At 42.2% G+C, this 27,615-nt stretch overlaps 2 protein-coding genes across 4 annotated transcripts; both read left to right on the forward strand.

Annotated features, from left to right (window-relative positions):
• The first annotated feature begins 1,372 nt into the window (after window positions 1-1,372).
• On the forward strand, window positions 1,373-19,865 carry LOC118419299 (synaptosomal-associated protein 25-like). Of its 3 annotated transcripts, none has more exons than XM_035825674.1 (8): window positions 1,373-1,522; window positions 2,476-2,721; window positions 9,927-9,968; window positions 15,438-15,486; window positions 15,708-15,825; window positions 16,216-16,353; window positions 16,766-16,913; window positions 18,452-19,865. In XM_035825674.1, the coding sequence occupies exons 2-8, from the start codon at window positions 2,623-2,625 to the stop codon at window positions 18,518-18,520; spliced, it is 663 nt and encodes a 220-aa protein (XP_035681567.1). In that variant the 5' UTR covers window positions 1,373-1,522; window positions 2,476-2,622; the 3' UTR covers window positions 18,521-19,865. The 3 variants fall into 3 exon arrangements, with proteins under 3 accessions (XP_035681567.1, XP_035681553.1, XP_035681561.1); XM_035825660.1 differs by having other exon boundaries at window positions 19,220-19,865; XM_035825668.1 differs by having other exon boundaries at window positions 1,399-1,522; window positions 2,479-2,721; window positions 19,220-19,865.
• Window positions 19,866-21,775: 1,910 nt separating this feature from the next.
• Window positions 21,776-24,826, forward strand: LOC118426551 (serum paraoxonase/arylesterase 1-like). The gene has a single exon (XM_035836045.1). The coding sequence runs from the start codon at window positions 23,442-23,444 to the stop codon at window positions 24,684-24,686; it is 1,245 nt and encodes a 414-aa protein (XP_035691938.1). The 5' UTR covers window positions 21,776-23,441; the 3' UTR covers window positions 24,687-24,826.
• The last annotated feature ends 2,789 nt before the right edge of the window (window positions 24,827-27,615 follow it).

A 27,615-nucleotide genomic window follows, 5' to 3' on the forward strand; every position in this document is an offset into this window, starting at 1 on the left:
TTGAATCAGACACGATTATACCGATCAGAGGGAAACCAAAAAGAGACTTTCATCATCAGTGAAGGTACCGGGGTCTCGCCTTTAATGATTTGGCTGTAAGTCCAACCCAATATAAGATAAGTGGGCTTCCCAGAAATATAGATAAATAAATTGGAATTCAGTAAGCTTCTCCATAAATTGGTATTTCAGCAGCTATTGCAATTTATTATGAGTGACATCATTATCTTCAAATATTGCATAAATCAGTCAGCAGATACTGTCTAACACAAATTTCATACTGATAATCTGAGGCATAAGAAACATGCAACTCACTGATAAGAAACATGCAACTCACTGGTATAAACAACTCACTGGTATAAACAACTCATGATCACTGGTATAAACATTCGGGTTCTTGACTATTCTCTCTGTAGTATAGGGTACTCAGTTTCCAATTCATATTATGCTTCTATTCAAAGTTCTAATGAATTGAATGGTGACAAATCTTCTGATTATTACATTGACGTTTAAAAGTCCTTCTTTATACAGTTGTTCCACTTTCTAGATGTAAGGATACTGTGTGCTTAATTTGAATAGCGCGGGCTGTCCGGAGATATTCTAAATTATACAATGGGACACAGTGGTGAGACGTGCTTATACTTACTGTGATGCTGCGTGCTCTAATGCTTCAGAACAAAATTCATAGGCGCGTGTCTTTGTATAACTGGAGAAAGAAAACGCTGGATGAACCCTGACATGTGTTCAATCAACCGGTAACTTGACGAGGTACTCAATATTTCATTACACATTATCACAGTAAAAGACGGCTATGGCTTGGACTGCGAAAGTAAAACACCGTATGCGTTGTCCCACATAATCCTAGAGTCGAAGAGTAGCCAATTCCTCCTTGTGTTAGACTTTATCGCCAGTAGTAAGTGGATAGATGCCTTTATTTTGTTAACGTAGATTGATTCTTACACTTAGTGGTCTTCGGTCGTCTTGGAAGGCATTCGGAATTCTGTTTTCATCTAATTTATCGACTGTTCATCCTTGAGATCATCCTCTAACATGGTCGACCCCTTGACACTATTTCGTCAACACAATGGTTACAAAATGGCTTCCCACAAACCCTTCCATCAGCGAGAATAATTATGAACACTTATCACTTCGGTAGATAAGTAGTTCCCGTCCGATATACGGTGAGGAAATGGTATTCCTCTTAAAGGCTCATGGAGGCAATACAACCTGCATGGAACAGCTTGGGTTATTTCATGGTTACTAAAATCGAAAATCCTCGAACAACTTTGTTTACAAACAATACTCAGTCAAGTTAAAAACAGCTTAATCTGGATTTGGGCGCTCCCCGGCGGGCCCCCTACTCTGTCTCTTCAATAACAGCACCTACTGCCGTTATTGAATCCGTCCCATGTGGCCTGGTGACGTCATCGGGGGCGCCATCTTGAATTGCAGTACCTGCAGCAGAGGTGCCCCGCATGAAGGGCTGATGCGGCAAATATTCCAACATCTTTCCATCACTTCACAGGTAAGCAATATTTTCTCTCTTCTAAACTGTCGTCGTTTGGGAATTCTATAATTTACGTTGGATATACGTGAGATATTGTCTCGTGCGTATTTCTGTGATGTTGTGATATGAGACAACTGAAGAGAGGATCCGGAAGGAAGGGAGCAGGTTGGACCGTCATGTTAGCCCGCCGTGTAGTGTCGCATCAACTTGCCAATTTCCTGTCGTATCGATTGAAGCCTGTTCCATTTTGTGTCGATTTCCAAATATCGTCCAAATGTGTATACAAGGGATGAATATCCTAATCATCTATAAACGTTTGCTTTATAAATGTACACTTCTGTCTTTACTGATTGTGACGCAGTGAGGGCGCTACATTCCTTCGCACTAGAATCACATGGGGCTTCTATTCAGATGCTCGGGTACTTGAATAGACTAAAAAGCGGTGATCTTTAATGAAATCTGAGAACATTAGTACCTGAAGGTGTGTAGTCATAAACACGTACAAGAACACACGAACGACTCGGTACCTTTCTTTTGTATGGTGCCCTTACCAGCGCCATATATAGGAGAGCGGCGATTTGAGGTGTGGTCAACAAAGCATTATCGAACCTCTGATTCATTGCTGGCCGCCCGGCGTGACTGAAGGCACATTGGCCTGATTTTCAATCTGTGTCCGTCACATCTTCTGCTCCTTCATTGATTTCATCATAGGAGAGTAATGAAAGATGCTTTGGAACTGCATGTTGTAGTATGACCAGGTTCAATGCTGCGTGATTTCAAATTCCCATTTCCTCGGCGATATAATCAACGAGATTGTTCCAAATTCTATTCTGTTGAATGAAAAAAAGAATTTACATTTGACATATTTTGAGCACAATCCTCAATTTCTGGTGGAGCGTTTGAATGGAAAAAGTAGAGCAGGTTTTGTTGAGCCAATTTGACGGAGCCTTTGTCTCTATTCCCATGCGCAGTAGTCGCGGCATTTCCCAGTGGAGGTACCTGGACTGTGTGAGCGGGATTATCTCCAACCAGCCACCCGGTGAAAGGGATATACCTATACCGTAGGGTCTACCGTTACCAGTCCCCATCCCTGCACGTTCTGACCGCCTACAAGCACCATGACGGACGCCGATCCAGCAGCCGCCACCAACGGACCCATGTCCGAGGCGGACGAGACCGCGGCCATCCAGAAGCGCTGCGACGAGGTCACAGACGAGGTACTCCGGCTCGCATTTCTAGCTAGCTTGTTACCTATTTATGATGCATCTATTATTCATGCCTTGTCGTATCTGGCTTTGATTTACTTTAATCAGACGGTAGCAGCTGTCACCGTCTGCAATTGTGGGCACCTATAGCGTGGTCGGAGCCTTAATTCAGGAGATAATGGCGGTATTCAAAGTGTTGGTAAAACATGCAACTCGCGTGTATGTGAATCGTATTACACAAAAGCACACACCATCAAGGTATTAGCCCCCCATCAAACATTAGGTTTTACGTTTTTTTCTTTCACCCGAATGGTACTGTGGACAAAACAAGAACTAAGTAACACAATGTTGGAGGACAGTAAACGAAAGGAATGGTAATACTTTGCTCATATCGGGTATGGTAACAAAACGTAATAATGAAACCTGGCCGCAATTTGTACCACCATCTCCACACAACTTACTAGTTATAAAATCTCTAGGTGATAAGTAACAACCATTCTTGTTCTGTGCAAAAACTACTATAATGGTTATAACAGTAGTGACTGTTCCTCTAATACGCGTGTGTTATGTCTTACGCCGTCATCATTCCCCTGAGAGAGAAAAGGATAGGACGTGAACTAGGTTAATCACAGGAAAAGCTACAGTATCATCGGATGTAACTGCGACACCATTTTCTCTTCCTACAGTAGCGTATGGGTCTTTGTGTGAAACTACACAGACAACTGCTAGTTATTATGTTACGACATATGCACGGGAATAGCTTACCCAAGGACATAACGAACAATGTTTTGATGAAAGGCCGGTATGGTGAATGCATTAATGACATATTGATAAATCAACCAGTTTATCAATCTGTCTATCAACGACGTAGTATAATCATGAATGTACTTAAAATAAATAGCTTTCCTGTGTAGCCAGTGGCAGCAATACACGTATCTTGAAGCATGCGTAAAGGCTGCGTTTTGCTTAAATGTATGCTTTACGCATGTTTTACGAATACTGCCACGTGTGCTTTAAAGATTGGATGTCGTGAAGTGCAGCTGAACTATTCATATCATCTGGTGTCTGGAGAAATGCCGACGAAAGGCCACATAGGTTTCTACCCGCTGCATGTTTTTTCTCCTGCATTGTCATATAGTTTTTAATTGTTTGTATATATGCAAAAATATGTCCAATCAAAGTCGATCATACGCTATCATGATCGAACCAAGGCGTCTGCAGCCAGGCACACCACCGCTTCCATCTCCCTTTATCATATGGCGCAGCTGCAATCTCCTTTTCCTATCTGACAACGCCCATGCATCAAGTCCACATGGATGGCGCACATATTCGCACCTCATTGGATGCCATTGAAGTTCCAGAATAATCGAATTCCCTCCCAATCAATAGGAACCCAGAATGACGCCGTATCTCCAACGAGCACGGAGGAATCGGATGACCTTTCCCATTTATTCCGTTTGATTGATGTGCGTCGATGGGTTCTTACCATCCAAAGGTCACCATTACATTAGCACCCGTGCTTAATTACATCGTAATACAATGACATATTTCTCCTCAAATGGGTACTAAAGGAATCCCTGACAACAAAAGCTTAATTTCCTGGATTTCGAGGGTGTCTCAAGCAGAAAGAATTTAAGTCGCCGGATTTAATTGACTCCCGCAAAGGCAAATATCAATTTTTTTCATCTATCTTTACCTGATGAAGAAAATTGGCGCTCCGCCCTAGACTCAATAAGCGTTCCCCCTATTCCACAGCCCCCTGCAGATGGCCCCTTTCATCGCGCTACAAAACGGCTCAGGGAAACGCAACGCTCCTGTGACCCTCATCATTAATTTACAACGCCTTTCGGAAGTATGTCAGATTAGTATTCACCGTTGCGACGAATGGAAGGTAACATCATACCGCTAGCACTGTCAGCAGCCGGGCCTGATGACGGATGTCTCTCCATAAATGCACAATCAAACCGACTTGTGAAAATAGACGTCTTATAGGAGTAGGGGCTTTAAACAAATAGGGCATCATGCAGTTTTTTAAGTAGTATTTACAAACGTTATGGAAGATGTAGACTCCCTGCAGGCAACCTTTTACATAAGGAATAGTACATAGGTTAACCCTCAAACATCTCAACGGGGTCTGTTTGGACCCCAAGCTAGGCACATATTTTGAAGTGCCATTTGACCATTTTAGAGCCGAAAAAAATCATTCCATAACTTTGTCTATTACTACTAGTATTATAATCTCTCCTAATCTTTTTACGGAGATTGGCGCAACACTGTGGATATTGTACAGGAAAGTCTGTGCTGAGTCCAAGTGGGGTACATTTTAACTGCAGCAGGATGTGAAGTCATTATATTATTTGATGATGAGGCAAACTTGAAGGAAACAAATTTAAAGTTAGTACAATTACGTTGTGCAAACTGTGGTCCTTCTGATCTTTTGCTATGAATTATGATAGTGAGCAGGAATCATTCCCATTTAAACATGTCAAAATACTTTCCTTACAAAGACAAAGAGTTGCGTGTGCAATGATGCAAAAACCTAAAAAAAGACACTAATGGGTAAAACAAAATGCCGTCCATTTGGATTCCATTTCGTTTTTTTTTTTGTAGTCGTCAAAAATTGAGGTGTTTGAGGGTTAAGGAATAACATTATAACACCCATGATATATGGTTCCAAAATGGAACGTATCCGTGACCGGAATATCCTAGCCTTGAATATAGATCGGCTGTTCTCTATCGGCGTGAAAGGTGCGACCAGAAATGGGCCGGGAATAAGGCCACTGCAAGGGTGTGGGTAACTTTGTTTGCGATTCACATCGGGGGTTCCAGATACGTTTTGATTCAGATTTAATCGATTATTCTGCAAGACCAAATAGGTGAAAACGTGCGGACAATATGAACAAGTCATCAGTTGATGCCATCTCTTATCTTTCTTACCAAAACTTACCGTTTTTGCAACGGTGTCTATGGTCAACATATACACAAGCTCGCACAAGCCTTGCCTTGGTGATGAAATTCTGACTGTTGTGTGATGACGCGAAACGTCAGGGAAAACTTTAATTGTCACATGCTGTGTAATCCTGGAGGACCTGCCCCTGCCCATGGTAACACACAGGTTACCGGTCAGAGTAAAGGACATCAAGATACCTCCCGAGAGAGATAGCTAATTTGTATCGCTGAATATGGTCACAGCTTTGCCCTAGTTAGTTTTGTATGCAATCAGCTGCTTTCAGGTCGCACGGAAATAAGCCACTATTCCGGTGAATAAATAGCGGGATGATGTGTTCACCTACTTTAATTCATATTAAGAGCAGCTGAGGCGAATTTAAGAGAAGCATGCATCATGTACAAAAAGCAAAGTAACCACAGCGTTAAGATGCTCATCGCCCACTGTAGAGATCGTTTGTTTCGGTCTGTTTGAAACAGGAAACGCAACGCATGCAGATGTGATTCCCTTGACGACAAGAGTGAAATTCCGCTTTTGCTCAAGGGGTCAGTATCACATTTGCCTTTCGTGCGAAGGCCCTTTAAGGTGTTCAAGTAGCACGTCACGATGGACCTCTTGCTGTAATCCGTTCGAAAGTGGGACACATTAATGTATTCCGAACAGCGGGGGTCTGCGGTTGCCCCGATTTAAACATTATGATGGAACGTTTTGACCCAGATTTAATCGATTATTTCGCACGCTGCCAAGACCAAATAGGTGAAGAACGTGCGGACAATATGACCAAGTCATCACGATGCCACTTCGTATATTTCTTACTAAAACTGTTTTTGTAATGGTGCCTATGGTCAAGATGTACACGAGCTCGGTTTGTACCTCAAGCCTTGCCTTGGTGCTGAAATGGTGACTGTGATGTAATGACGCGAAACTTCAGGGAAAACTTGCTTTAAGTAGTGCCGATTCCTGCCGTGTAGCTTACATCAGCAAATCTGCTACAAACAGCACAATGAAAAGTTACATTGGCCACTCTGGCAAAGAGAACAATGTATGAAGGTGCAGTAATTGCATACAGGAGAATCCAAGGTTCCTCTACTGAATTGCATTTGTTTTGTAGTATTTTGCCTATTTCCCAGAGAGTGATTAATCAAACTTTTGATCAGATCTGGATGCAGATTTGAATCACGGATTAAGACACAGCTTGAGGGAGCGCTAGCGTATGGCCCAGTGGATCTATTAGGTCGGTTCCTATAAACCGTGGGAAAGTTTACTGCAACATGCCACGACCTTGCCTCAAGCCTACCCTCCTGTCACCGTACATTTATTCTAGAAGCATTCAAGCTAAATAGCCTACCGGCCATATTCTGAGCATATAAACCCTAAACAATTGTATAACGTTACCACATGCTGAGAAGAAGACAGAATCGTTGATGTCTTGACTAAGAGCGGCAGTCCTCATGACTCCTGCTTTCAGAAATCCTACAGACCGAACTAAGAGGAATTGTTCTTTTCTAAATTTACTTTTCAGTGACCATACATCGCTTTCAATTGCAGCTGCACAAGAGGCGTATCTGTGGACATGGAGTGTGGTGGTTTCTTCAGAGGGCCCACCTCACATATAAAACACCGCGCAAAGCCCTGCCCGCGGCAGCCTTCAAATCAAGATCAATCTGCATGACAACTTCTAGTACGTTCTCAACCACGGCGGGTGTCATCAGCTATTCCGTTCACGTTTCCTGGTCTTGAGGCTAGGTTATCAAAGTGGCAACCCTCCCTCCCCGCGAAGCGAGAATGTGAGAAATTAATTCGGCAGTCTGACAGCACGTCGAGAGGCTCTGTCAAAAGCGAAGATCAAACTAATAGGGATCCTGACGCTAATTCACTAACACTAAGTCCTTTGAACTGGCGACATTTAGCGGCGAACCTCTAGTAATTGCCTTGCCTTGATGTTAGCCTTGTGGTCTTGATGATGAGTATAGGTGGTGACAACCATGATATTTTACGATATTGGAGGTAATGCCACTTAAACGTCCTGATAACCCGAAGACGAAGTCTGTTTACGCCTGCGCCTGCGTGTTAAACGCATGCATAGCGTCAGACCTAGGTACAAATGTCATGTTCCCGGTTACCCGACCTACCCGAGCAAAACTTGCCCAACCTGGTCCTTTTCTGAGATCTACTGCTAGCAAGGAATGTACTTTCCATGCAACATCTGTGTGATATATACGGTGTAGAATCGCGAATATCTTGTCTACATACTACATACGGACTTGTATGTTTTCCAGCTAAGTAAGCACACACTCCAATTGAAATATGGTGCACAATAGGCGCTAGGCTAAGCATTACTAGGCTGATCACAATGTATTACTGCAATGTTCTTATCTACGTGCACACCTGGCACAGTAGGTGACGCAATTTCGCTGTTTAGTCATATGGGTCGAATTCGATGGATCTGAGGGCGAGGGTTTGCTCTTAGGGTAGACCCCAGTTCGGACATGTTGTTAGGGTTGCATTCGTAATTTTTAACAGTGACGTAAAGCCGACGACCCCGTACATGGAGGGGGGGGGGGGCTTTATGTTTTAGCCTCAGGCGTCGAGGGGGTCAAAGCTATGCACGTAGAAGACTCCAACACACTTATCGAGTAGAATAGCCACTTGAATAAACGTCCATTGAGGATGACGTTTACCTCTTACGTTTTCTATGCAGATCGCGTAATAAGGTACTACACCTTGATTTAGGCTTGTGATAAAGTAAATGACTTCCTGCGACCCTGACCTTCTTATTAGAAACGAAACGAAAGCTTTGACAGATCTCAGCCTTTCCCTGATTGTGTGACAGCCGACCGCTAATTCACCTTTCCTGCTACTTTCTGATTACTTGATATACAGATCGTCGTACCATAAATTAAATCCATGCATCATACGTGACTGTACTTCACAGCTGACTTTCAAAAACTCATTTAAGGAAGATTACTAGTATCATGTCAATGGATATTTGATGTGGAGCTATCACTTACCAATGTACGATAATGAGGTCTTTACAACCAAACAATCGTCATAACGTCTACTGATCGACAATCGGGTTGAAAAAGCAATTAAAAAAATTAAACTCTTCAAATCTAGGACCAAAAAAAGAAACTTTTACTTGTAATGATTTTAAAGTGTTGATATGGTCATTCTACAGATTTATTTGAAAGATTTCTTTATCATTTCAGGTTGGAAGAATATTATAATTTCAACTCGCCGTCTTGTTTCTTCACCTGAAATCACATAAGCTCACATATCCACAAGTCTTTTTAGTCACCACTTTTTTCTGTAAAGCAGGGCCTCCGACCACACTAACGAAGTGAAGTTACGCAGATAGAACGACAGCTCGGTTGTACAACGACTTTATTTGAAACCGTTCTCCGTAGTAACCACCAGCTCAATCTTTTCGTTTGCTACCGAAATGCAACTCACCGATCAATGCCAAGCGCGTATGCAAATTTCACCAGGGCCACATAATCAATCAATGTCAGCATTACTCCAAAACAACATCGGGTCGATACTTCGTAAGACAGTTCGAAAACTTCGTAGTCGTCAGACAAAGGCTTGTGAGAACGCTGCCTGCGTGTGCGGAATGCAGATTTCCGGTGAAGACGAATTAGACTGTCAAAAAGGCCATCTTGAATTGAGAATCTGAACGTATTGGTTTGCCGTCTGATTATATGGTTCAGAGGAATTCTGTGGGATGGGTTATTGATCACACCTGTACCCAATCCCTGTCTAACAGAGCGTTCGTGTCAAAATACGTACTGCAATCTACCACGCAGCCTCAATAAAGTACACCAGACGCCAAATATGTATAAACCGTACATCATGGTTAATGCTTATTGCCATGGAAGCATCAGATGTTTCCCGACTAGTCATATCATGATCTTTACAATACACATATAACGTTGTATATTTCCGATGAAAAAAAGTTGTCCATTCTCTTTCCTTCTTTTAGAAATGATAATAGATTCACAGTTCGTCGGCGGTTTTCTCTTGTTTACTTGTCAAAATGTATAGATTGATACAAGATATTTAGATTATTTTATGTATATTTTGTATATGGTCCTTGTTGTACGTTTTCTGTGTGTAATCTCCTTGATGCTAGGATGTGTGCTAAGGACATTCTGTCATTCTACATGCCCGCCACACTAGATACCACGTGTATATCACGTTTGCCATTAGGTGATATCTAGGAGAGCTGAAATGAGAATCGCTAATCGCTGTTTCTCCATTTTCCCCGCAGTCTCTGGAGAGCACCCGTCGGATGCTGTCATTGATGGAAGAGGTATGGCATTACTCTGACTTTCGGGCAAGGCCGACAATAAATCCTGAAGCGAATCCAATCTGTACCAGAGAAATTGTGACACCAGGGTCAAGTCCTTGTGGAACACAACAGTTGGGGGACTAATTATAAGATGTGACCTTTATCTTGTCAGATTCACAATTTGAGGGAAGGGAGGGGTACGTAGATAGCTCACTATGGTAGAGCCTCTACATGTCCATAAAACCATGGATCAGAGGGCAAGGGGGCAGGGCATTTACTTCGGAAATCCATTAAAGCCTGGTAGAAAAACGTGTGCGATTTGGCCAGAAGAGTCAAAGCCATTGATTACACCCATTAAAAGGGTCGTCCTCTGACATCCGTGTCGTGAGCAACCAATTAGTCTTCGGCTACAACCTACGGTTGTAACGGTCCTGTAACGGTGGTGGTCGTACCGTGTGTGTGTCGCGCCAAGAGTAGAATAGTTCGTGAGAAGATACAACCTATGGTCCTGTAACGGTGGTGGTCGTACCGTGTGTGTGTCGCGCCAAGAGTAGAATAGTTCGTGAGAAGATACAACCTACGGTCCTGTAACGGTGGTGGTCGTACCGTGTGTGTGTCGCGCCAAGAGTAGAACAGAGAAGATAAGAAGATTTCTGAGAAGATAACAGATATGACGTACGGTGAAACTTTCAACACAAGGAAACATGCAGAAAGCAAAGTACTGCGTCACACCAAATCCCACTACCCCCGGCCGTACATTCACTTTCAGACAGACGAGGGTGGGGAGATAACGATGAAGGTCGTGCTCCAGAGTTAAGATCTGGCCGACCCAAGTGTAGCCCGGAGCTCAGCCTTGTGCTTTTCGTCGCTCCCCAAAGGTCCGCTCCCGCCAAGCGGAACCTGGGGAGCAACTAACAGCACGAGGCTCCGGGCTAAACACTGTAATCTCAGGTGATAAAGGGTACGTGGAACTTGTGGACACTTCATTGTAGGCCAGCAATGATGAGGAATCTTTCGGATGTTTCTAGAACCACGTTCAAAGATTGTAGTTCCTGTCTTCCGATCCACAATCAAGTGTTTATTATCAGAATCTAATTTGCATAATTAATCAGGGAAGCTTATAAGTCCACCACATGCAATGATAGAACATATGTATCAAATAAAGGCTTGATTAAACAACATTTTTATCAACTCTTTAAATTTCAAGTTTAAAAAATAACCAATAGCTATAAAAAGCTATTGGTTATTTATAGTCAAATTGTATTGTCCCTTCACTTTTTAAGACGATCTCCACAGAAGAGCCCATTGATATAATGATTTCTGTTTAGTTATTGCCTGATAAGATACATGGGAGTAATAGATTTTAAGAACAGAGTGAGCTAAAGCACGCACACATTACCATCATAATAGCATCATAAAACTCGATGCCGTTTCTGTTCCAGCCAGTGCGCGGATTGTTCTGAATCTGTGCCTGTTGTGAAAAGGACGCGGCGGATCGATACAATCGATAATGTTCTGTGGGAAGACGGGAGGTCTGTTTCTGCAGCGGCTAGTAGAATTCAGCCCGCCCCAAAAAATTACAGCAGGGGAACTGGTTTGGAGGCCCGTGGGGGTACGTTACCTCTGAGGCCCCCAGGGTAGGCGGGCCTCGTCATAAATGTATTATTGCTCAGTCACCTGCCTTGATATAACGTTATGTATGTAGTAGAATACGAAAAACAACTTGGGACAATTGTTGGCAATGTGAAGTGCGTGTATATTCCTCTAGATTGCAAACTATACGACCGCCTACCTTCTCTGGCATATTATTCAGTCTATCTAGCCCATTTATGCTATTTCCAACAACCTTATGAACAGTCACCAGGGCCAGCCCTTGTAATAGCCTTCCGCTAGTTAGATAGCCATGACTGTATGTCTGCATTCAACCGAACAAATCAATCAAGTCAGATCAAATGTATTCTTTTGAACATAACACTGAGGAAAACTCGTTGATGTCAATGCATAAATACATGCCTGTAGTTATTTACATAGGGAAGTTTAATTTGCCTTACTTACAGTAAAGGAGGCCCAAAGAAAGTCGATATTTTGCAGACACTGATTTATGGACCTAATATGACATAAAGGTTCGCCTATACATCACACTGGGAGGACAATGGGGTTGGGATAACTGGTATTGCGAAAGTAATCGGCATGAGGGAACCCTATCTGGGCTGGGGATCGATACAGAAGCCGTACAGGCCATCACGTAGTAATAGGCAGCACTAACAGCCGTACTCAAGTAAATACAAATATGCATGCCTGTAAGCTATGGATTCCCTGGCGTATTAGATAATGCAGCAACAGAAAGAGGGTGTGTGATATTGATATACCTAATCGACCCTTTCTGAAAAATTAATTTTGTAAAGTCAATGATAAACCAGATGTCGTGGACATCTTACAAAGCTCTGCGAAAAAATACAAGGAAGCCTAGGTCAGGTTGTACTTTAGAAATAAAAGCATATTCTTAAAGAAGTAGTCATGGAAAGCTTCAAATTTTCACCAAATATTTTCACACCCTTATTGATGAACAATAAAAAAGGTATTTTCCTTCTTGAATCGTCAAACCAAAACGTTGGACTATACGTTTCCCATTGCATACAGAAAAGAAATAAAACCCTTCGAAAATTAAAGATAGCTTATGAGTAGAAATAGATGAATGATACCTTGTTCGCTAGCTTCTAATTCATGTACATGTTTCATTTTTCATCTCGGTTAAGTATACCTACCTTGTATAACTCTGCTTTGTTCGTTTGCAAATAGCCTTTAGGCATAATTTTGCAATGAACGTATAATTATTGTATGATATGCTTTAGAGCACATTCCATTTGCCTCAGGCCCAGAGGCTTGGGTGGGAACGATTTGTACACAGAATAGCCGTGTGGTCAATGGTGCGATGCCAATAGTCCAATTCATGTCCGAAATGTGGGTCTGTCCGAATCGTTAGCTGAATCATTACTCGTGTTTCGCTCGGCGGTTCCAGACGATATTACGGAAACACGCTTCACACAGTTCGAACATCAGGAAGGCAATTATAAACATTGACGGAGACTCGTGAGTCATATAAACATGAGAGAGCCTCGACAAGTCGCTATACGTGGTTAATGTGACAAATTGATCACATTATCGATATTATTGCAATTTGCATTCATTCCAACCAAACAGATTACATTTGAAGCTACTCCCTGCCTGAACGATACTCTGCCAATCGGAAATCAATTTGTGTGAAAGATTTCTCTCATGAACATCCAGTTTGAAGTTACTGCTTTCCCCACCTTATTACCTGGTGATCTTACCATATTCACAGACGGCCTTTACCAGCTCACCTTCCCCTACAGCTGTTCGCATTTAAGATGAGAAATGAATGGGACATGGGCCAGAAAATCTGCGGAAGGATTACGGTAATTTTCGGGTCGAATGTCTCTGTGGGCCATCGTGATTCTATCCAAATATCGATTTATACGCATCTGGCAGGCCGGAGGGATTGTCTTGTTATTTGCACTGATCCACTATCTGAAGGCTGATGGACTTTGAAAAATGGACGTCAAACGTTAGTCTGAGTCACAGACGCCACGACAACGTCATATTCTTATTTACAATATCACCCGAAACACATGAAATTCCGGATAGTGTGTTCACAATAAGATACTGTACTCATAAATGAGAATGAATATTTTCGTGGCAGTTTTCTCTGCTGAGTCAGTTTTGAACAACACAACCGTCAGTAATATCTTTATGGGAGATGAATTATGTAGTACACAACTCTCACGTTAATCAAGGATTTGTGATCCCTATGATGGGTACTGAAACCCCCTTTAGGCCCCACTCATCGGGCTGCTGTGATATAAAAAATCCCCTGTAAAGCCTCTACTTGTCACCCTCCACACTATGGTATTGGTAAGGGGCCATTCTTGGGCGGGTACCGGTAGAACAGAGAAAATTGGTTCATGAATATTTGGGTCGCATCAAAAGCATATCTATGAATATCTTCATAAAATATTGAATTCACGTAACGAAAGCATCGTACATTTTGAACTAATTTTATGGGCAAGTACAAGAGATTGTGTGAAAAGACGCAATGAGCAAATGTATAAAATTGTGTACTCAGTCAGAAAAAGAGCTGATACATTTATGATGACAATATTCAAACAATATAAAAGTGTGCAATAGTCACTAAATATCACAAAATACTGATCAATAGCTATAGGCTGCTGATCTAAAGTTTATAGAATAAAATCTGTGCACTTATATATTTTCTCCCGTCAAAACAAACTTCCTGTGTGAAACAAAACAAATAATTGGTCTCCTTTAAGTCCATCACGATATCAGATCATGTCTGCATGTGATAACAGACGGCAGATAAAGGGCAAGCATTGATCATGTTTAATGTATATAACGTTATGTATAATTCCAGTCGAATGTCATTACGTCTTTCCAAATCAATAGTTAACCGTGACCTTTGCTGTTCGGCGTGTCTGGCATATATACTGTGGAGTCGCCAAGTGTATTGTAAAGCAGGTAGATTATTGGTGAGACTGATGATGTCTCTCCCTGGATATTCAGCTATGATCTAAAGCCACAGCTTGGGCTATGGTGAATCGCCCCGCCCCGTGCATCGATCGGTTGCATTATTTCCTAGGGGGCCTGTGTTGCGGAGGCTGGGCTGAATGGCTCCTTCCTCATTACTCAGTTTGTCATCATGGCCAGGGCGCCGTGCAAGGTCTTTCCGTGAGGTATCAGTCTGGACACCTGCTGCAGCGCCATTGCTTTCATATCTTCTATGTTACGCACTTTTTAAAGAGTGAGTTAGCTGTCCTTAAAATGCAATAAAGAAGGAGAATCGGGTGTTACATAGATTGTTACCTAGGGGATTGTCGAATCATCATTTTTCACCAAAGTGCAGGTTTAAATTTAAACCTTTGGCAAGTGGTGAACGGTAGAAAGTCAATCCGCCCCAGCGTGTGGCTTCTATCAGAGCCACTAACACTTCCTGCCTTCTACGATTTTTTTCGTGAAAGAAGTGGTTATTGAACATGAAGGACTTGTGTCTTTCGTGATGCCAATACCAAGGCCATCACTCCAACACAGATGAACTAACATAGCACTAAGATAAAATAAGGAGAAAGTGGGGAATGAAACGCAAGGTATTGTCTCTGTATAACTGTAAGCTGAACTGTGGTTGTTGTAATCAATGCAATACATTTCATGTTGATTGCAACCACCATGATTGCAGTCAGATTGTTGAGATCCGACCACCACCTTGGGAAAAATCTATAACAGGGAGTTGAAAACATAGCGTTGACCCTGGTGTCCGAATAACGAATTTTAGTAATGGAAGATAGTGCTATCTTAACTGCACTTCTGCTCTTTTATCAAAACATGTATGCAGAAAATAAGATTACATCGATAAGAAGGCCCAGGAGCCATGAGTCTAACCTTGTATTATTCCTCCAGGGAAAAGAAGAAGGAATCAAAACCCTCGTCGCACTTGATGAACAAGGAGGTAGGAGTCAGCTGTTTTGCGCGATCAAAATGTATTCGATAAAGGATTAAATAGTTTGTCATGTTCTCTTGTCTCGTTCGTCGGCCTCATTGTCATAACTGATGTTTCAAGTTGGTAGAAGAAAGAGCAACGACCAAAAGTCCACCACGTCGATATACACATCAACAAATATCGCAATAGAGCTTCACTAATAAATATCCACACCATGTTTTTCTGGACAGAACAATTGGAAAAGATCGAAGAAGGACTGGACCAGATCAACAAGGACATGAAAATTGCTGAGGGCGCTCTGAAAGATTTAGAAAAGTGCTGTGGACTCTGTGTTCTTCCTTGGAATAGGTAATGTTTGGGTTTAACTTAATGTTAAATGCTAAACTTAATTTGACGAACATCAATCAGCTTGTAACGGTGGTATCCAAGGGTCGGTCAGGTAAAAAACGTTGTTTCTATCTATTACGGTAAAACGTAGGTACATGCATAATGAATAAAGGTCAATCAACGGTTTCGCGAATTAAGAAGAGTAGAAATCTCCATGTCGTTTGTTTGTCTGTCTGTTTGTTTGTTTGCTTGCTTGTTTGTTTGTTTGTTTGTTTAAGCCATTGTAACACAGACATGCAACTTGTCCTATCAAACTGGCCCTTGGTATTTTAACAACATAACGTTACTACTACATCTTCGTTCTATTCATTGCCGCCATAAAAATATCAACGCATCTTTTCTTTTCCCCAGAACCAAGGACTTTGACAAAGAGCAGGAGAGTGAGAACCCGTGGAAGGCCAATGAGGACGGCCAGGTAGTAAACAGCCAGCCCGTGCGCATGGACGACCCGAGCCAGACCGTCCAGCTGTCCGGAGACTTCATCATGAGGTTCCGACAAACGATTCAACATCCGGGGCATAACCCAACATCCGGGGCATAATCCAACATCCGGGGCATAATCCAGCATGTTTCTATAGTCACGACAGAGTTTTGATGTTCAAATGAGCCAGGAAAATGATTTCTGAAGAAAAGTTGAACTTTAATTTTTAACACGAAAATTGGACTTATCCAAATTTTGAGGACGTCCAACTGTCTTTGTCAAGAAATGAATTTGTGTACGTCCTTTTTTAGGGTTCAAATTTGCTCCAGAATGATGCAGACGACACTTAAAGACTTGTAGGCAGTCTCATCCAACCCAACCAACTCCCAACCACAGATGACCAACTACCAAGCATAGTCTACATATGACAGAGGCTTAACATGTAATGTATTAAAAGTTCTACTTGTGATCTTCCCACAGAGTCAACAAGGATGACGCACGAGAAGACGAAATGAACGAGAACCTGGGACAGGTCAACAGCCTGATTGGTAACCTGAAGCACATGGCCGTGGACATGGGGACTGAGATCGAGGGCCAGAACCGCCAGATCGACAGGATCAAGTCCAAGGTCAGTACCACGGACAGGGTCATTAACGGTTATTCTTCATTCCACCCCCACAGCCATCACTACATTGCACGTGGTAGTCACTTATCACTGAAGAAGGGAATCTTAAAGTTGACAAGTTTCATATGGCATTTACTTATCACTAAAGAAGGGAATCTTGAATTTGACAAGTTGCATTTCTTGGTCACAATAAAAAATATTAACATGTTAAGTCAAAGCAAGTTGCATATGATATCAACTTACCACGAAAGAAAGGAGTCTTAAATTTAAGAAATGGTATTTACTTATCACTAAAGAAGAAATCTTAAATTTGACAAGTTGCATTTCTTGGTCACAATCAAAATCATAAGTATGTAAAGTCAAAGCAAGCTTAAACGTTTTCGGAAAGTTTACCGTTAGTGATCTTGGCTCGAATTGAATGCGAAGTGCATACCAACTACTGTTGAATTTGTTATGCTTGGTCCTGTCGCTGACGTGTCATTGTTGCCAAGAGTTTCCGATTATTTCGAAAACCAACTGAATTTATAAAGAGGCGGAAAATGAAATTCGGTCGGTCGGTCGAAAACTGTTTCTTTTTTTAGGTTGTAAAAACCGACTACTTCTCGTTTGTGAAATTAGGTAGTGTAGGACTTATTGATAAATCGATATGCCCGGAGCAATTTGTGTCAGTGTGGGCCCGTCTTAAGTGCCAATATTTCAGCGAGGGACCGTGAGATTACCACTCTTGTTTCATCCTTTTGTGACAATGAATATCCCCTGTAATCCCAGTAAAAGTAACTACGGCCCAATTATACAAGTCGTAAGACCGCTGTAGCCATGGTTGGGGTTACAGTTCGCTCTGATCTTGTGACTCTTTCGGGCTTTAAAGTTTATTCAGACAGCAACTGTTTTAACACCTGTGACAGGATTGTAGCTGTTAATGAGGTGATGCTATAGAAGTCCGTCAGCTGTAGATTTAATCATCCTCTGCCGACTGGTGCCATCAGACAACGTTTATATGCATCAATCGAATAATGACAAACCTAAATCATCTACGATGGAAGGGCCTCTAAACAACCCGTGACCACATCACATCGCTTCCCCCACAGTGGTGGTGGTTCATGCGAGCTTAATGCATGTGGATTACTCCGTCAGTCCGTGTTCCCGCCATATCAACCTCGCATGCCAGGCGTTAGTCTGGCGCAGGCCACCAAGGAGGTGTGCTTTTGTGTGGCCTGGGCTTGACAAACGCCTGGTGAACGAGGTTACCGTCCTGCACGTTCAATGTCGTGATGTGTGTGTACGTGTAGTTATATAGGAGTACGCATGTCCATGTAAAAGTGTTGTGTAATGCTTTGAGTGCCGTCTGTTTAACTTGTTGTACTGCGTATGTAAATATATGCAGCCGTGCACGACGCTTGCTGAAGATGGCCATCCCAACCATTGTCCCGTCATGATATATGTCCATCTGTATTCTGTTGTGTACGGAATGTTGTACAGATAGTTTATTTGGTGTATTTATGTGTGTATCTATCTCCCTCTCTTGAATGCTTGCCCTCCAGTCCGATTACAACGAGATTCGTGTGAAAAGCGCGAACCAACGGGCGACCAAACTGCTGGCCAAGGACTAGAGCAGGCCCCGCAATGTTGCACAACTCTCTTTTCGTCAGCTGTCTGTGTGTCGACGTTTATGTTGTATTTCATGTTGTGTGGTCGCTCTTCTCGGTGTCCCGGAGTACGTACTTCTATCGCATAAACGCTTGCATGACCACAGGGGCCTCGTGGGCAAACGCTTTCCGTATAATAACATGCTAGTCATGTTAATCTGCAATAAAACCTGATAATCAAGAATCCATGCTCCTCCGTCAGCCGTGCAAAGCCAGGTCAATAGTGACTGTGAAAGCAACAGAACCGTAGGACCAATTCAACCGCGGGAGTTTTGTTTCACAAGGATCATGAACTCCTCTGCAACGCATAGTCTTACCGTTTCCTACGCAGTGTTTGTACCATTTGACAAAGGGGAATTTTACGGGGATGATGTGAGGAGCAAGGATGTAATAAACTAGATAAATGGGGGAAAAAGAGATAAAAAGATATGCAACTTAGAAGAAAGGGAGGTTGTATCATCGATTGTAAAGCCAATGTTGATTGAAGGGAGATAATTCTTGCTGTGTATGATACAAGGATTTGTATAGCTATAAAGACTACATATAGTTACGTGTGTGTAGACAGTGTTCAAGTCTGTGTCTCGATGTGTACGTAGTAAACAGAATAGCCGTTGTAGTGTTTGTTCAAAGCTTCAACTTCACTGTGTAATGTTGGTATTTCAGGCGGTAATTAACAAGAATCGCATTGAGGACGCTGATAAGAGAACGAAGCGAGCCCTGGTGAAAGCCAAGTAGAACATGTTCCCGCGGCTGCTGGGGACAGCTAGGGTGGGTAGGCAGTATGGACGGATACCTTTAGCACTATAGATAGCTAATAGCATATTTCTACTTCAGTTTGAACTGTCAGTCGCCATACCAAAGTGTGCGAGTTCCGACTAAATGTCCCATCATGTCCACGTTGGGGCTGCAACTAGGAAATGGGAAGTTAAATAATGATGTATTAAATATTCCAATAGCAACAACAATGTTCATTGTGCCGTGTATAGTCGATATCTCGCCAGGTTGGGGAAGAACAACATGGTGAAACTGGTCACGACAGATTCTGTATATGAAAACAACGAAAGCAAGGTGCAATTGTACAATGATACTGTGGAATGACTCATAGAACAGAAGGGTTTAAAACAGATGAAGGGGCGTCCGACTTCACCCCCATAGGTCATGTCACAGTAGTTTGTCCCGTTTATATTTTACCATTCTTCATCTTACCCTAAGTGTTCCACCAACCCCTGTATTGTATATGAATATAGATTAATCTATGTTAGCACAGAAGCAAATTATATCAGGACAAATATATGCTCGCGAAAACAAACTTGTCTGTGTCCTCCCATATTGCGTACATTTTTTCTTACGTACAAATGTGTTAGATGAAACAGTTTTTATATATAATAAAAAATATAGTCAAAATATAGATTGAATATTTGTATACAACACTAAACGTAAAACATAATATTCAAACAGCTGTTTCTGTTTAACGAAAGCTGAAAGTTAGACTTCTTTATAAAGTTGAAGTGATGCAGTGAAACGAACAGCAAATGAAAATGACCTACAACCAGTTTAGCTCACTGAAGAGCTACTCTTTGGCAGTAGTCGTGACAGAGAAGACAGACGACATGTACGGCGTATATAGGCATATTGTGCGGGAGAAATTCTCCTAGCTCTTTTTGACAAGTACAATAAAGAGTAGACTATGGCTTAACGTCTCGTACTAGAGACTGCGGCCCTGTCCAGTACCGTGCATATCGGGGTGACTGACAACTGCCGGGATTCGAACACTCAAACTAGGTCCGCAGGCAGGTTCGCTAACCGATAGACTATGCACGCTCAGTGAATCGTCCTTTAATGTTGCCCATACACATCATGGCCGGCGGATCTATTACAGACATAGCCATGAGGGGACACATCTGTCTGGAACAGTAGAATTGAATTAAAGGGAGGACATCATACATCTCTGAGATAATGACGCAACAGCATTACCATGGCGACCAAACTCATAGGCGCGTGTTGACCTGTACAATAAATCAACAATTAGAGGTCAAACGTATTCAAGCCTTACCTTACGTCACCGGAGTATTCTTCCTGCGTCATTTTATCTAATTTGATTTGATTTGATTAGGTTGGTGTTACCGGGAATCTGCACCTGGCCAGTATATTCCAGACGAAATGAATGTGTATGAATAAAGCAGATGGAGTGTATTTGATGTTTTGCTTTTCTTCATTTTCTATTGTACCTAGGAATCTCCTCACCCATGTATGGTTTAAACTGCTCATTACGTCAAACACGCACCAGCCTTGACGTACGTCGTGCGACCGCCGTAGGATTACAAAGTGGGGTAATTCTTAGGGTATTTGTGCAGGTTCTGCAAAATTCAGCTGTCTCGTTACGGAAAATTCTATCTCAGATCCGGTGGTGAGTTCTGTCCTAGCTTCCTAACATCTCAGATCCGGTGGTGAGTTCTGTCCTAGCTTCCTAACATCCAACTCGTGCGACAGTTAACCTAGAAAGTGACCGCACAGCACGGCTTCAGTGTGTGGGCGTGATGAACGCTTGTGTGTTCTGCTGACTCCAGCAGCCCATTTCAAGTTCAATGATTACCCGGTGACCTTGAGACCCGCAGTGAGATTACTTATTCCACCCAAACAGTCAAACGTCTTATACCCTTACGGGAAATCACAGAATGGCGCCAGTTGAAAGAGGCGGATGAATAGCTTCAATGTCATCCGTTTTAGCTAATGCGCTTTCCTCGTCGCTTGCTTAGTCAAGGAAGCGAGAGCCAAAACGGTGGCTGGCATCCAGACTAGAAGATACATTTTGCGGTGTGTTTGTTGAAAATCTGTGCGTGGTATTGAGGAGGAGAGGCCGGAATCTGTTTTAGACCGCCAGTTTGATGAAAGGGAATAAGAAATTCCTACGATACCTCTTAATTACAAATCACCATCATATTTCAAATGCCAAGTGCAACCTGAACATTAAACCTTTTCAGATATTCTAAATCAATATCTTCTCACTTCAATACTACAGAAAGGAAGGGGTCACGTCTAACCCCATAATAAACGCAAATGTGTCGCATTGTGTTACCTTTGTATGCAAATTTTATTTCGAAATTCAACCGTAATTTGTAACATCGCCAATGTAAATCAGTGTTTGATCTACCACCTGCCTGAGTCTTAATCTTTTCTTAAAGACACAGTGAGGGCCCGCTCGTGCATACACACTTTACGCACGTTATAACACTTCAGAACATTCACTGATACAGTTGTCTCATTGTTGCTGACACAACCGGAAACATGTGCTGATATATCAGACTTCCCAAGACGCGACTGTAGTTTCATGAGCCCTGAAGTGAAAAACCAAATCCTTTGAAAGTGCAGCGCACGAAAGGTCCGGCAAATGTTGGAGGTCACACCGCAAGGTCACGTCATAAGCCAGTTATCTTTGTGCAGCTGTCAGTGGACACGCAAGAATCGAACACACGAGGGCACTCTCGTCTGTACTTATTAGATAGTCATAAAAGCATATCATGGCAGGCGCCAGCCACGGGGCAGTGGTGGAGGTGGCAGCTGGAAGTGATGTGTTCTAGCCATAGTAAAGGTATTTTGAACGTAGAAAACATGGGACTATAAGTGGGACCACTAATAACAGCATTGTCACAGAACGTAACGTGCATACACGGCACTTCGGTTCGTTAGTCAGCCTGGCTGGTGAATCATTTGTACTGTATTTATCAATAATCACTGGCGAAGTCAACTATCAACAATAACTGAACAACTTTCAACCCTTGACCAGACTGGTACCCCAGTTGCAACGTATTATCAGGCCTGTACTGGTGTTGTTGTCTTGTGGTTCCAATAGATTCATCACCGTTCATGTTGGATGTTTGCAGCAGAATTTTGTCCGTTGCATACCGGATGTCTTTTCCATCAAGGGAAGCTATAGACCGGATAGCATCCTCCAATGCATGCACACGGCCTTATATGATACATGTTAAAGTTCTCAAAGTTGCAGGCTTACATTCTGTCATGATTTACTGAGAGGAGTGCGTCTTCTGTTGTTGACCATTAATACTGGCCGGTAAGGTCTAAGTTACCTTGCAAGTCACAGGTGGCATAGGTAAATAGTAGCCAGAGAGAAATCGTTTCCACACAGATCCTTTCATGAACTATTACCTCACCCAAATGGCATCTTATCAGGAAACACGTTACGATCGATGACCATAACGAGCATTTGATATTGACTGAAGAACTATTAAAATGGTGCCCCACAAATTGGATCCATGGACCGCAATCAATAATACTGGACTTCTTGTTTGAATACATTTAAGACAGGTGCATCATAATGATGCATGCATCAGCAGTTTGCTGGTAAAACGTTAACTTATGAAATATTAATCTTCATATTAAGCCAGCCCCTGTTTGACTAACTGAGTTAACAGGCTTTGGTTGGAAACCCTGTTTTTAATATCCACTGAACATCCCTGGGGTTGCTCATACCCAGTGTGCATGATGAAATGGGAGCTGTTGACGCAAGATAAGTCATAGTGCGTGACTTGAATGCAAACAAGAGAACAACTGATTCGTGCTGCAGTTTGCTCCGAAAGCGATAGGAAGCGTTACTGTGCATTCTGCATCCTTTTTCATTTCATTTCAAAATGTCAGGTTCTGAAATGTTAATGAGCGTTGATCCGACAGAGTCCGACAAAAATGATTTTCGACAGATACGGGGTCGTATACAGCACAAAACGACCTCATATCCTGGCAGATACGTACAGAGATTTTTCTGTATTTTGGTGGCTGCAGGCGGATCAGGCAAGGAATCTGTATTAATCACTACTTAATACTTCCACGCTCACAACTTTTTGAATTCGTTCCTTTGTTTAGTTCATTTTCAATGAAATATTTTGCATGTCCTGATGACCGTGGTATATTTGATATATTTCGTGATACATCTCACTACAACTTCGGTGTGAGAGCTATTTGCACAAGGGAAAGCCACGCCCCTCCCACTGACAGTCAGCTGACCAAACATTTGGTGAGAATGGCGGCTGGGAAGATAGTACTCGCTCTTGTGGCGGTGTTGTTAGCAGTGGTTGTGAATCATGTAACAGAGATCATCTCTGCACCAGGGATGTTGAAGCACGTGTATAACCACGTGCCGGGCACGTGTCGGTTTGTTCCCGGGGTAGAGCAGGGTTCAGAAGACATCGCACTGACCTCGTCTGGGCTGGCGTTCATATCGTCAGGTCTGCTGCCGCCTGGCTTCATTTTCGATCCTGTTTACTTATCCTTTGAGAAGAGAATTCTCGCGTTTGACTTTAAGAATCCCACTAAGGGAGCCAAGGAAGTCCAGATCGTCCCACAGAGCGTTATGGAAGACTTCATGCCACACGGTATTAGCGTTTACGAAGACAAGTCGGGAGAAGTTCGACTCTTTGTCGTGAACCATGGCAAGGGTCACAAAGACAGAGTGGAAATCTTCCGCTTCGATGCCGACTCAAACAGCCTGCACCACATGAAGTCTGTAAAGCACCCACTTCTGTACAGCCTGAATGACATTGTAGCCACGGGACCGGAGAGTTTTTACGCCACCAACGACAAGTACAGCACTGGTTTATACGGCAGGATGGCGGAGACTTGGCTTCTGATCGCGTGGTCCAATGTTGTCTACTACAGCGGCGGAGAAGCAACCATTGTGGCCGACAGTCTACTGTACGCCAACGGTGTCAACCTCTCGCCAGAGGGCAAGCTCGTCTATGTCGCAAACCCAGCCACTGCAGGAGTAACTGTCTATCGCCGACAGGACGACAACACTCTACGGTTCAGCCACGACATAAAACTACACACAGGTGTTGATAATATCTTTGTGGACCCTGCCAACGGAGATCTGTGGGTAGCAGCTCACCCTAAAGGAATCCACTTTGCCATACACATGCAGAACGCGTCCCATCCGTGCGGCTCGCAGGTGCTACGGATACAGAACCCGGCGGGAGAGAACCCCAGTATCACCGAGATGTTCTCTGATGACGGACGTGCCGGGTTATGGGGGTCAAGCGTAGGATGTTATCACAACAAGCAGCTACTGATCGGCACGGTTAACCACAGACTCATGCACTGTACAGTTGACGTGCCACTGTAGAGTAGCCTACTTATAGTCCCAGAGTAAACCAGTATGTCACAAATCGTCTATAGAGACATTTCAAGAAATATTGTAATATCGCATTGAAAACTTGGAATGTCAAGATACCGGAAAGTATATTAAAATGCTTCAGGATTTTCTGTCCGAGTGTTCCTTTTGCGTTGTTGTTTACTACCATTATGTAATCATCAAAGGTCAGTTGGACCACAGGTCAACGACTGGTCTCGGATCTACATTATCTGAGGTTTATGAAGTAATGAGGTCATAAGTATGGGTCCCGGATCTGATCAGTAGCCCAGGGTATTTTATCTGAGCAGTAGCCCACTAGAAGATGTGGCTTTCCTCTGTCTTAACGTTGAGTAGTGCGGTATTCAGTAAATCGTTTCTTTCTATTACAAAACGTTTAATGGCGCAATGTCCAATAACAGGGAAAGGGTGTATGTTTGGTGCAAATGCATGTGTGTTTCGGTTAAAAAGTCCATTACATTTTAGGCCACATAGACCTTAGTGTATTATTTAATTAGGCCACAGCAAGTAAATTGTATGGATGACATCCTCTGCAGACTGCAAAAATAGTGAGATAGGGCGAAAAAAAAACAAGATGGGTAAAAAAAAACAAGATGGCTAAATTTTCAAAATAGACACCATAAATGTTGTAAGAAGAGTTAAAGTGACAAAACATGGTAGTACTGACGACAAATCATTCATTCCTGTATTAAAGAAGTGAACTAGTGTAGTAAAAGTGACACTAGTGTGGTAGACTGGTATCACTTACCAAGTTGGCAACTTCACTTATGACTTCTATAGCAGTGCCACTTTTCCAACTATCCAGCTGGTTTCACTTCTATAACTACAGTCATGGCTACCTCGCTAATGTTACTTCTACTAACACAACATACTTTCCCATTTTGGTACTTTCTTGTCATTTTGACCATCTCCGAAGAAGAAAAAAATTCTTGTTTTTTTTTTTCCTGAAATCAGGCAAAAATTAATGAGCGCGCGGATGTCATCCAGAAAATTTACTTGCTGTGGCCTTAACCAGAAACCATGGTGACAGTCGCCCGCTTCAGGTCATTGACTCTGTTTGTTTCGAGAGGAAGAGGAGGAAGTAAAAGAAACAGAGCAAAAACAACATATTTCCCTTCCGTGTCTGAGGTAAACATAGTGATACCCATCACATGTACAATTAAAGTCGAGTATTTGTACATCATTTTATGCTAAACGCCATCTGGTACAACGTATCCAATAGCGACATACTTTATTTGAGTTACACAAATGACTTAACGTTAAATCTTGATATTGCAAATATTACATTGTAGTAGAAACAGAAAATTGCTAAAATCTGCAACACCGAATGCGTGGGGAAGTAACGTTACCGAAGGAATGATACTGCAAATTTCCAGTCTTTCATTTACATTTGCACTGTTGTAAAGAATACCGAAGATGTTAATAAATCCTCTTGAAGTAGAGAGAGGGAGATATAAGAGATTACCAGTGTGTGAAAGAATTTGTAAATACTGTACAGTGGGAGACGAAACACATTTTATTGCCAAATGTTCATTCAACGAAACCGAAAGAATCACTCTGTTTAGAGAAGCCACAAAGACTTACTAGTATCCGAACTTCCCCACATTGACAGACGAACAGAAAGCCACTTTTCTCTTGAAATTGCAGAACCCACAAATTTTAGAAAAGGTGGGGCTTTTCGTCTCCCTCTGCTTCCAAAAAAGAAGTCAAACCCAACCTGTTTAGAAATAGCCAACATTACAGTAGAATATTGTTCATAACTGTCCATTGTCACTTGTATATCTACTATGTTTATACCATGTACTGTACTTGCAATTAGCCCTCGGGCACGAACTTGCAAATAAATTTCTTCTATAATAAAAAAAAATCTATGTAGACAAGAGTTAGTGTCCTTCTTCAGCAAGTCAGTGGAGTCTGGGATATGTATAACGTTATACGTGGATGCGACTTAAGATAACAAAGTTATACGTACGTGAAGCTTTTCTGTGTCTTTAACAGTGACAACATTTATATTACAAGCACTAGATCAGGTTCTAAAAACAGCATCCATTTAGGTAACTACCCAAAAACGACAAATAAGAAAAGAGAGGGTTTATATTGCACATGAAGAGAGCATTGAAGAATAACATATACTTCGGTTAATAAGTCCATTACATTTTAGGCCACACAGACCTCAGTGTATTATCTAATGTTACATGCAACCTGTACATTTATATGTTTACATTTCTTTAGCCTTGGCTACAATAACTTCTATTTGTAGGTTCTCGCTACACTAATGTCACCGGTTGTTGACTGGGATAATTACAATTATTTCTGTAATCTATATCCTCTAGACTAGAAGACACAGTCACACAGGGAGTACGTTGAGTTTGAGCAGAACGACAGGTTCATCACAAGTCATCCAGTCGCATGGTGGCGCTGTTAACTTGTCCTTCAGACGCCACCGTGCCGCCGGGCTGCCTAGAGTAGCTTCGACCAATCTGTAGTTCGGGGAGATAAAAAATGGACAAACTCCTGATGGTTATGTTATGATGATAATGGTGGCACCTGTATCTTACTTTAAAGAAAAATGGTGGAATGACGGTCACGGTATTGTCTATTGGTTCGTTGTTAGACCTACTAGTAAAGTCTACCAAAAATCCCAACCCCCTTACCATGAGGCTATTAACAAGCATGTTTCTACGAAGAAGACCACCCAGTCAATAATGTACGTAGAAAAATCAGATAGGTCTATAGACTTCACATGTTTTACTTTTTTACGTTCACACATTTGTATGTTCTTTTTAAGTAGACTTCGGGCATAAGTTTACAAATGCAGATTCAGTAAAGATTCATTGCATTTAAACTAGCATATGCAAAATAAAACAACAACAAATTAATTAGACCTACCCGCTCCACGATA

This window comes from Branchiostoma floridae, chromosome 1 (assembly GCF_000003815.2).
Source record: "Branchiostoma floridae strain S238N-H82 chromosome 1, Bfl_VNyyK, whole genome shotgun sequence".
In the NCBI taxonomy this organism is placed as follows: domain Eukaryota; kingdom Metazoa; phylum Chordata; class Leptocardii; order Amphioxiformes; family Branchiostomatidae; genus Branchiostoma; species Branchiostoma floridae.